This window comes from Salvelinus sp. IW2-2015, linkage group LG4p (assembly GCF_002910315.2).
Source record: "Salvelinus sp. IW2-2015 linkage group LG4p, ASM291031v2, whole genome shotgun sequence".
Classification (NCBI taxonomy): domain Eukaryota; kingdom Metazoa; phylum Chordata; class Actinopteri; order Salmoniformes; family Salmonidae; genus Salvelinus; species Salvelinus sp. IW2-2015.
This window is the reverse complement of record NC_036841.1, coordinates 24,129,169-24,140,491: the sequence shown is the minus strand read 5'-3', so window position 1 is coordinate 24,140,491 and position 11,323 is coordinate 24,129,169. Positions and strand designations below refer to the sequence as shown.

Sequence of the window (11,323 nt, the reverse complement as noted above, 5' to 3'; positions counted from 1 at the left end):
TGTTTATTTTWWTTTTTTTCACTTTGTTCGAGTGTTTTTTGAYAAATAAAATATCATGAACACTTACCACGCTGCGCTTTGATCCATGCCTTCCGACGAGAGACGTTACAAATACTTTCTGAGAAGTGACTATTATTTACTCTTTTACACCTGGGGTTGCTGTACATAACTTTAACCCATTGTATAAGAGATTCACCGAAATTAATGTAATCCAGGCATTTATATATAAATTCCAGTCGTACTTTATCAAACGCCTTTTAAAAATCTGCTATGAAGACCAGGCCTGGTATCTTTGATGTTTCATAATYTTCAATTGMTTCAAGTAATTGCCCTATATTATCTCCAATATATCGTACATGTAAAAAACCTGTCTGATCAGGATGAACAATATCTGATAAAACCTTTTTAATCTATATGCTAGGCATTTCGGCAGGATTTTTGCATCACAACATTGAAGTGTAAGAGGCCTTCAGTTTTTTAAATGGACTGGATCTTTATACTCACCATCTGGGTCCTGTTTCAGTAGTAATATAATCAGACCTTCTTGTTGAGCACCTGAAAGTCTACCATTTTTATAGGAGTAATAAAAACATGCTAATAATGGATCTTTGAGTACAAAAAAAGGTCTGATATACCTCTACTGGCATACCATCAAGCCCTGTTTTAAGCCCAGACTGAAAATATTTAATTGTCTCAAAAAGTTCCTCCACTGTAAATTGGCCTTCACACAGGTCTTTCTGTAAATGTGTTAATTTTACTTTATTATTATTAGGAAAGAAATCCTTACAGTTAACATCATTCAGTGGAAATGGAGGGGATTGATATGAAAATATATGCTTAKATTTTTTTGCTTCCTTTTTCAAAATATCATTTGTTGAGTCATGGATAACTCCATTTGTAACTAGTTTCTGTAAATTATTTTTGGTAGTATTTCTATGTTGAAGATTCAAGAAAAATGTAGTGCATTTTTAACAATTTTCCATCCAATTCGCTTTATTCTTGTAATAAATTACACTTGARCGTTCTTGAGTAAGTACTTCCAATTATTTAAGTTTTTCCTCTAACCTATTTTGTCCCTCTATAGTAAAGTACCATTACCATCTACCTGRYCTGTTATTTCCTCTATTTACTTTATTAGTCTCATCTCTTTTGACCTAAACTGATTTTGTTTTAATGATGAGTGTTGTATTGAATGTCCTCTAAAAGTGCATTTAAAAGTGCCTCATACAATAAGGTGATCTGCTGTACCGACACTACCGGTCAAAAGTTTTAGAACACCTACTCATTCAAGGGTTTTTCTTTATTTTTCCTATTTTCTACATTGTAGAATAATAGTGAAGACATCAAAACTATGAAATAACACATATGGAATCATGTAGTAACCAAAACAGTGTTAAACAAATCAAAATATATTTTACATTTGAGATTGTTTAAATATCCACCCTTTGCCTTGATGACAGCTTTGCACACTCTTGGCAGTCTCTCAACCAGCTTCATGAGGTAGTCACCTGGAATGCATTTCAATTAACAGGTGTGCCTTGTTAAAAATTAATTTGRGGAATTTCCTTCCTTAATGCGTTTGAGCCAATCAGTTGTGTTGTGACAAGGTAAGGGGGTATACAGAAGATAGCCCTATTTGGTAAAAGACCAAGTCCATATTATGGCAAGAACAGCTCAAATAAGCAACGAGAAACAACAGTCCATCATTTCTTTAACTTCTTAGGTATAGGCCCCTTTTTTCTCTATTTACTGTCTGAATGACGTGCCCAAAGTAAACTGCCTGTAGCTCAGGCCCTGAAGCCAGGATATGCATATAATTGATACCATTGGAAAGAAAACACTTTGAAGTTTGTAGAAATGTTAAAATAATGTAGGAGAATATAACACAATTGATATGGTAGGAGAAAATCCAAAGAAAACCAACCGGAGTCTTTTTTTGGAGAGAGACCATCCTCTTACAAATGCAAGAGAAAGGTCATATTGTAAATTAGCTCCCTGAATGCAGTTCCTATGGCTTCCACAGGGTGTCAGTAGTCTGTGTTCAAGGTGTCAGGCTTGTAACTTCAAAAACGAATAAGAAATAACAGTTTAAGTAGGAGGACACAGTCTTGGAAATTTGTGTTTGAGCGTGCCTTGAAGAAATTATGCACCTGCTAAAATCGAGAAAAAAATATATACACTGCAGAACCACTCCTTTATTGGGGGTGTCTTGCTAATTGCCTATAATTTCCACCTTTTGTCTATTCCATTTGCACAACAGCATGTGAAATTTATTGTCAATCAGTGTTGCTTCCTAAGTGGACAGTTGGATTTCACAGAAGTGTGATTGACTTGGAGTTACATTGTGTTGTTTAAGTGTTCCCTTTATTTTTTTGAGCAGTGTATTATAGTTTGATTACATTTTAGGGTATCTGAGGAGTAAATAGAAACATTTTATGACTTGTTGAAACATAGTTTAGGGGTATATTTTTGGATTCCTTTCTCTGCAAGTTGAACAAGTGGATTACTCAAATCACGCCAACTAAACTGACTTTTTGGGATATAAAGAAGGATTTATCTAACAAAATGACACTACATGTTATAGCTGGGACCCTTTGAATGACAAATCAGAGGAAGATTTTCAAAAAGTGAATATTTCATCATTATATGTGAATGTATGAAACCTGTGCCGGTGGAAAAATATTTTGATGTGGGGCACCATCCTCAAACAATCGCATGGCATGTTTTCGCTGTAATACCTACTGTAAATCAGACAGTGCAGTTAGATTAACAAGAATAAAAGCTTTCAGCCGATAAAAGACAGTTTTCTGTTATTGATCGACCAGTAAAAAAGCATTTTGAATGCTGTAGATATATTTTTCCATTGTCAGATATGTAATGCTGTGTATTGCATAATAAAATCGGTCTATTTTTGCTCTTATTTTTGTCTGGTCATTGTCGCATCTCTGATGTTGATCTGCTATTTCACTTCCTTACCAAAAGAATGTCTGACTGCATACAAATAATTTCCACAAGGTTTTATTAATACAAATGTGGAACACATTATTTCCCTTATTTTCATCTCCTGTTAAGTTCTACAATTTCCAGCATGTTAGTCTCCAGGAGACACCGACAGCAAGAGGAAACAATAGAAAATAAAGCATCACATTTTGCATTAAAGTGACAGGTTACAGAGGTAGTACCTCATCTCTATATTCAGTCAACATTCTGCACACATCTTTCTCTTCAGACATCTGTCCTCTTTCTGCTCACTGATACACTCATTATATTGGTAAAGGGGGGTGTTGAGCAATGCCTCAAAACACACATACCACCTCCTTGTCTAGCAACTGTAGGTGCACGCTCACAGCATGTGTAGAATCTATTAGGTCCACTAGTATTATTCTATACATTTCTGGCTGTGTAGGTCTCTTGATCCATTCAAACCTCAGATTTGCCAAACAACCACTAATATGGAAATTAATGATTCGGACTGATTTCATTTAAGGGACAGTTAAAGATTTAATTGAGTGTGCTGCTGTAAGTCATTTAAATAACAAGAATACAGGTACTTTCAGCAAATGAGCTGTAATTTTTAATAGATTGTTAAAATTCTTACCATAACTACAGCAGGAAAAGAAAAGTGAGGAACAAACTAACATAACTTAATACAAGACAGCATGAACAGTCGAGACATGGCACAACTTGCCGGCGGAGACATACTTGACTAAGCAGATGCAATTCCAATGTTGTTGTTATAAAAAGCACCCTGTATTTTGTGTTGACCCTTGACCATGTTTGTGAAGATACACATCATGCATGCGCACACACACACACACAGGCTATTTGTCTGTCATAACAGAAGACAGCAGTCCTTGAACTGGGTTTTTCAGTATGTTCTAATACATTGGTCGCTGATGTCTTCTAAATACACTGTAGTATTATTTTAYTACCCAATGCAATTGTCAGAGATTAATGATTGTTTTCCAATATGTTCATTGCAATTAAAAGGGACAAAAAAAGGAATTAAGGTGCCATAAATTAGCCATTATCAAAATAAAAATATTTATTTTCACATTAACCCTGACAAACAGAATGTTCAAAAGATGTCCCCTGGCTTAGTTTGGCCACATTAATGATCAACATTGCCAAACTACTTTTGGCAATAACTATATATTAGGTCATAAACAGGCTGTCCTATTTAAAAATTGCAGTGATTGTTAGGAGCCAAAGAGTTAGCTGGGATAAATAGACATTTCAATTMAGTTATTTAATACATTTTATGCTTTAATTCTATAGATTTAAAGTGCTGATCAGTCAATGTAAGCTAATTAAATTCACGTATGGGTACTCGGGAGAGAGAAATCTTCTAACAGTCTCAGAAAGGAGCAGCTTAACCTGGTCAAAGAGGCCAAGAATTCCTTTCCTTATGAATTTAACAATTCTCCTCTGGAGGTGAAACAGACTTGAGATGTCAGTCCTAAGTTTGAGCTAAATCCTGCATTGATGTCAATAGGAGACTTGTAACATGAACATTTGCATATTTCTGGTTAAAATACTGCCCTGCATGAATCTCTCATTCTAAAGCATTACTACTGTAAAAAAGTGAACACTGCCTAAGCGCCTATTCTGTGCAAAAACCAAAAATAAAATAAAAGACTGCCCAGAACTTTTAAACAAATTCTTAAAATAAAAGGTATGCAAATATGGGGCATTCATTTGAGCATTGAGATGGTAAGTAGAGGTAGCATGTAAAGCATAAACTGTAATTATAAGCTGGCTGATTAACAGAAAATGAAAAGATAAGAAAAAAAAGCTAATAGCCTCTGCGCAGTGTTGGTAATCACCACATCATGAGGACCCCCCCCCCCCCCAAAAAAAAATCGAGTCCAGTATGAACAGAGCCCAAAGACTTGACACCGTACCTTGAGACACAACAAAACACCAAACAGACTAGGCCTCGATGGGAGAGGGATACATGATTTGAGCCTTGAACACAAATAAGTTCCATCCATCTATCCACCCAATGACCTGGGATTTCTAATTAGTGTAATTCAGTTAACATGGGAACCAACCCCTCCATAATCCAAAATTAAAACATTTGCTTTACATGGGCTTACAAAAGCCTACCAATGATATTTGGTTTCATCTAAACTAGAATTCGAGCAGAAAACRCCATCTTCCCACATCTAGAAGGCAACCATTCTAAAAGGTTCCAAGTCTTTCCCATTTGTTTCAGTCTGAATACAAAATTAGGCATCTGTGATACCTTACAGTTCAAATGTGAACATTTTGAATTCCTGTCTTCCATGACAGGCTAAGAGAGGGGCCATCTCTCTCCAGTATCCTGTGATTCCAAAGATGGGGCGGGAATGCAGAGGTGGTGACTGATTATCACCACATGATGTCCTCTACAAGCCTGTCTCTGAACATGGAAATTGAGGGAGAAATGTAGCAGTCACTCTTGTGGACACATTTCCCGTCAAAAAGCTTGTTCCCCCATTGTTCAACCARCCTGTAATCTCCCGAATGACAGCATCCCTGTAAGAGGCTCAGTGTGGTCTGTCTGTGGTGCTGCTGTACTGTGTCCCCTCTACGGCACAAGCTGCTCACATCAAAGGAGTCCTGCAACGTGAATCTAAGATAGGAGGGAGCAGTTCCTCCAGGGCACCGTTTCATGAGGCAGCAGCCAGGAGAGGGTGTAGCGCTCAGTCATGACTTAACTGAACAGGCCCATCCTTGGACTGATCATAGAACACAACTCCTTTTGAATCTAGAAGGAGGGAAGTAGGACAAGTCACATTTGCTTAGCCAAGACATACTATACCAATATAAAAGATGAGGCTTTTTGGGTTCTCTACAATTATACGGCAGGAATTACTAACTTACCTTGTTTTTGTAAATTCTGAATATATTCAATTTCTGTAAAGATATAAAAACAACGCGTTTAGTAGTGTGAGAGATTCCTAATACAGRAGTATTACATGCACCATTCTCTTTCTGTTCTAAGGACCAGCCATAGCAGGTCAATTATTTAACTTTGTGAATGAACGTTGAATGGAACAGTTACCTACCTTTAGTGTGATAAATAACAGCAGCTTTTAGATCGAACGCCCCCCAGCAAGATCCTGGGTCGCAACCCTTGGGGTGGCTGGGCTCCTTGGCCAGAACAGACACAGGTTGAGCAGGGGAGGCAAGAGGCAGCTCAGTACCAGGGTGCTTAAAAGCAGAGGACATTATGGCACCTCTACTCCCAGCCTCACCCCTCAGAGGGTATGGGCCAGGGGCTTGGCCTCCCAGCCCAGCATCAGGGCCTGATTTCCCAACACTGCTAGGGGCTTGGGAGATAGTAAGTCTGTCCTGCTCGTACACCTTTGGGAAGAGGGGTTTATCGGGTCTCAGAGTGGAGGTAGCAGAGACTTGTAGAGGCAAAGCTGCAGGGCCGCCTCCCTGAAAGGTGATCTCCACGATCTGGCCTTTCCGGGCTGGCTGCCCCACTACTGGCTGCCCCACCCCAGGCCCTCCACTGGGCTCGTTGATGAACGACAGTCCCCACTGGTTCTGGAAAATGTCCACCAGAGTTTTGGGATTTGTCTTAGCGGCAGGTGAGTCCACTTGGCAGGCGCTGAAGAGGGCCGGTTGCATATTTGAAGTGCCCAGGGGATGAACAAGGAGACTGGCCTTTCTCAGTTCTCTAGTAGTCATGGAGGGGGTGCCTGACATATCAGTACCGTTGCTGGACAAGGATGCTTCGTTTTCCCACTTACAGGCAGAGGAGACAGGCATTGGGGCAGTGCAAACAGTAGAGGTAAAAAGGGGCACAGGGAGAGGGCAGCTATCCCCCTCTCCAGATAGGGGTCCATTGGTGAAGCTAGGGGAGGTGATGGTTTTGACAGCAGACATGGGGACTTGGGAGAGTCTGGTGGGCACCTGGGATTGGGGAGGTAAGGAGTCACCTGTAGCTTGGACTGCTGCTTTGTTTAGATTCTCTTTCACTTTACTTGCATAACTAATCTTGGGCACCGTCTTGGCACTACTATTGTCCACAGGAAAGACAGGGGGTGGTTTAAAGAGGGTCCATGAATCCTCTTTTTTGGAGGTAAGCTTGGCTTTGCCCAGCCTGTCTTCGAGCTTTTTAACAGAGCCTGCTGCAGCCTTTTCCTCAGAAGTCCTACACTGTAGTTCACCAGCCTGATCCACAGGTGGGACACCTTTGATGGAGGTGGGAGACAGAGAGCCTGCAGCTGTTTTTGCAGCCTCTGGAGTGTGAGGCTCCATCTCGTGTTTGTTAGGGACCATAACTGCCTGTAGAACAGCCTTCTCCTGCCCAGCAGTCACACTCTCCTCAGCCATTGCACTCCGCTGAGCCCAGCGTTTCTTGGGAGTGATGTATCCACTCTCAGAACCCCTGCCACCACTGTCTGGTCCAGGCTTGCTGGGGTAGCCGTTAGCATACAGACCAGGGTTGAGGAGCACAACGCCATTTGGTAAAGCAATGGACTTGCTCTTGCTATCACATGTTTTCAACTCTGAAGGCGTGTCATTTTTGCAGTTCATACTGTTCTTAAAATGGCTATTGCTACTGCCTTTTGTGTGAATGGCGAGGAGCTTCCCAGGAGGTTTTGGTTTCAAGTTAGAAGTTTCAAGTTGCCTGCTGCTCGAGTAATGAAGGGCAGCCACAGGAATAGGGGTAGAAGGGGTGTCCTCTCGCTCCACTGGGGTTCCATTTATTTTTCCATTACCTGATGACATGACAAGAAAACAACTACAATCACACACACTGTAKTTGCATAGACTATGCCTAGATTTGTTTAACTAGCTTCACCCAACTGAATACACGCCTGTTTTTTTTGCCCTCTCACATGACTAGATACATGTCATTGCCAATGKTAGCCAGCAGATCCGACCCACTTGCTTACAGCTGTACTAGGGTCGGACAACATTTCGGTGTATAATTAGACACCAAGGAGTCGGCACAAGATATGGCTCAGAAAACGTACCCCAATTCAGGATGAAAAACGCCTTGTACTCTGAATTGTCCCATTATCCCAACTSTTACGCCAACAAGATTAAATGACTGCAAAAAACGAACAGCTGTTCAACCTTCTCTGTGTAATAGTTGGGATAATGGGACAACTAAGTAAAACGCATTTCTCATCCCTGGATTGAGGTACGTTTTCTGAGCCCTATCTTGTGCCGGCTCCTTGGTGTCTTAATATACAGAGGAATACTTTCGGACCCTAYTACAGCTGTAAGCAGGTGGGTCAAATCTGCTGGCTATGCCAATGCCAGAGTAGACTCGAGTTAGTGACACGCGCAACAGGCCCAAAAATAACGATAGCTTTTCGCTAGCTAACGATWACTATTTATATGTTAACACTCAGACCATAACTATTACAATTACAGAAATAAACKATTTCTGTCGGACCGGGACAAAAAGTATACGCTGTGTACCGTAACTAGTTAATAGTTAACTAGCAAACGTTTAGCGGAACATTCCAGAGAAGCCGGTTCGTGTTGAGATAGTTACATTCACAAAGGATAACGTTTGCAAAAGTGCCACTCAGCTGACTAACGTTAGTTTCACGTAATTACATCGGACTTGTTGGCTGGTACGTTTCTTAAAATAATTTATGGCTGGCACTGCTGCTAACTGACTAGCTAGTTAACTAAATGGCTGGTTATTAGCCAGTGAACAAGGTCAATGTCCCGCGAATCATGTCGCGTTAGCTAGCTAACGGCTAGCCAACGTTCACTAACCGTACCAATCTTTAGCTACTGTTAGCTAACTAACCACGAACAAGACACTCCCTAACAACGTTCTCTAAAAAGCCCCTAATTAGCCAACGAGCTAGCTCATGTTTGATATAATAGCTAGCTAGTCACCTAGCAGCAAGCTGGCTAGTGAATGCTCAAAAGTTTGTTGCTAATAGATTATGGAGGGACATTCGGACCCGTTTTCTCCGTCTGCGCTTCCTCGTACTGGTGTTGATCATCTTCTACCCATGCGTTCCGTGGACCGGGGCGACTCTCGTCTACATGCTTCAAACATCCCTCAGACACCCGTCCATCGTGCCGGTCATCCATTGAAGTGTAATGCAAATCGACGAAGGCTGCCTCCCCTAGTAAGCTAACTAGCTAGCCAGTGGCATAGAGGAAACATTCGGCCTGCCCAATCAACGCCCATGACTTCATTTCGTGAATGCCGTTGGGCTTGTTCGAGTCGATCAATTTTCTCAAGTCAGTCACCATCATAGGTCACCGTCTTTCAGTGTGTTGCATTAGGTTTAACAATTATATGACTTGCGCCTACATGTTTTTACAAAATTCATGTGATCAAATGTCATGACGTTTTGGCTGCGTTTTAAACACATAAAATACATACCCTCCCCACTTACCCTTGCCTTATGCCCTTGGGGGAATCCCCACGGCCATCTTTGTCGTTGGTCCAAATGATTAGCCAAGAAAGGGAGACGTAAGCCCCACAGCCCTCGTTTTTGGTAGAGTTTGAGAGTGTTCGATTATGTTCACTCCAGGGCCTGAAACGCCCAATTTTTATTTAAGTAGGCAAGTCAGTTAAGAACAAATTAATATTTATAAATGGCGGCCTACACCAGCCTAACCCAGACGACGCTGGGCCAATTGTGRGCCACCCTATGGGACTCCCAATCACAGCTGGAAACGAACCAGGGTCTGTAGGGATGCCTCTAGCACTGAGATGCAGTGCCTTAGACCGCTGCGCCACAATTCAATTCGCAATGATTGTACATCCACTAAGAAAAGTCCACAAAAACATAAAGTAAACATTGATATGGAGAAGTCAACATACAAGTATAAGTAAATAAGTAAAAACAATGGTGCTACTAATGCACATGACGGCTCAAACACGTCTCGTAAAAGTAATTATGTTTTTGTTTGGTTTGCCTTTGAAAATATTAGCTTGCGCTTACAACTTTCCCTGACACCACACTTATACATTGTAATTTTCGATTTACCTGATATGGTCGGATAGCTAATATCCGATGTGTTGTCTTCTAGCCAAGATATGAAATGCAATCATAATTGACTGTAGCACACACAACAACTACCGGTGGTTCCATTATAACTGAAAACACAACCATGGGACGGACAAGTGACACATTTCCGGGCAAGAGCGGCCCATTTTAAAAYTAATTAATTCTTCCCTCGCCCTGCAAGTGTCAACTTGTCAGACGTCATCAGAAGTGTCCACTTAATTTGAGGGCTGAGGGAAGAGGGTGTGTCTTTTGACATTTTTTGGAAGCCCTTGACTGCAAGTTTCTCTTTCCCAACTTCATCTTATCATAAGGATGTTTTTGTTTGACCCACGCGAACGTGACCAAAGACATGACAAACAGGAACCAACTTTTTCCTGCGATTCATTTATACGGTGGATACATACAAATGCATGTGATATTTGATGCTCTCTTTCACTGATTGATTGTACAATCTACACAATTATGATTTCAGTTTGTGAGTGTGTGTTATGGGGTTTGGAACACGTTTATTTCAACATTATAAAGAACAACTTTTTTAAACAATGGCAAAACTGCCATATTGATCTAGCCTTGCTGTTGGAAAACCATATACTGTAAATGTCCGACTGTCGGGTGTGCTAGATGCACCTCCTTCGATTACACTCGACTTTCGTCTAGTTGTTGCTTTGCAGCACGAGCTGCCCAAGTGAGGTTGCAAGTTGTGGTTTGAAACATAGAAGAAAACAAATGATCTATGTAAAAACCAATCATTATTCACATAACATTACTGGAAGTGCCTGCCCCAATGTGTAGCAACTCAATATTAGGAAGGTGTTCCTGATGTTTGGTATGCTATTGCAATATATCTGATTGGTAATCTGTTAACTTTCCCCTGAGCTACATCATATTATTTTTTTACCATCATTAAAGTCAAAGATGGTTTGAAAATTATGTGGGGAAGTCTTCGCCTCTTCCTCTTTGGTGAAGTGAATGGAGCTAGAGGACGACAGTAAATATATGTCAAATATAGGGGTTGCTGTTGAGACTAGTAGTAGACCATTGCAAACTGTCCGGGTATACTTCAAAATATTTCAGAGCCCTTCACTTGTTCCACATTTTGTTACCTTACAGCCTTATTCTAAAATTGATTTAATAAAAATACCCCATAATGACAAAGCAAAACAGGTTTTTAGAAATGTTTGCAAATGTACAGTACCAGTCAAAAGTTTGGACACCTACTCATTCAAGGGTTTTTCTTTATTTTTACTATTTTCTACACATACGGAATCATGTAGTAACCCAAAAAGTGTTAAACAAATCAAAATAGATTCTTCAAAGTAGCCACCCTT

General features: G+C 40.6%; 1 protein-coding gene across 1 annotated transcript; it reads right to left on the bottom strand.

Moving 5' to 3' along the window:
• Positions 1-3,548: 3,548 nt before the first annotated feature.
• LOC111960731 (nuclear FMR1 interacting protein 2) lies at positions 3,549-9,305 on the bottom strand. The gene is made up of 4 exons (XM_023982923.2): positions 8,934-9,305; positions 6,054-7,721; positions 5,869-5,901; positions 3,549-5,752 (listed from the first exon to the last, which is right to left on the bottom strand). Exons 1-4 carry the CDS (start codon positions 9,064-9,066, stop codon positions 5,688-5,690), a joined length of 1,899 nt encoding a protein of 632 aa, XP_023838691.1. The 5' UTR covers positions 9,067-9,305; the 3' UTR covers positions 3,549-5,687.
• Positions 9,306-11,323: the final 2,018 nt, after the last annotated feature.

Excerpts from the sequence above, each read along its gene's own strand:
- LOC111960731 (XM_023982923.2), bottom strand. The coding sequence starts at position 9,066 with ATGGATGACCGGCACGATGGACGGGTGTCTGAGGGATGTTTGAAGCAT. Across the intron at positions 5,902-6,053 it reads TGTTATTTATCACACTAAAG|AAATTGAATATATTCAGAAT; the intron begins GTAGGTAACTGT and ends ATATCTTTACAG. Across the intron at positions 5,753-5,868 it reads TCAGAATTTACAAAAACAAG|ATTCAAAAGGAGTTGTGTTC; the intron begins GTAAGTTAGTAA and ends CCCTCCTTCTAG.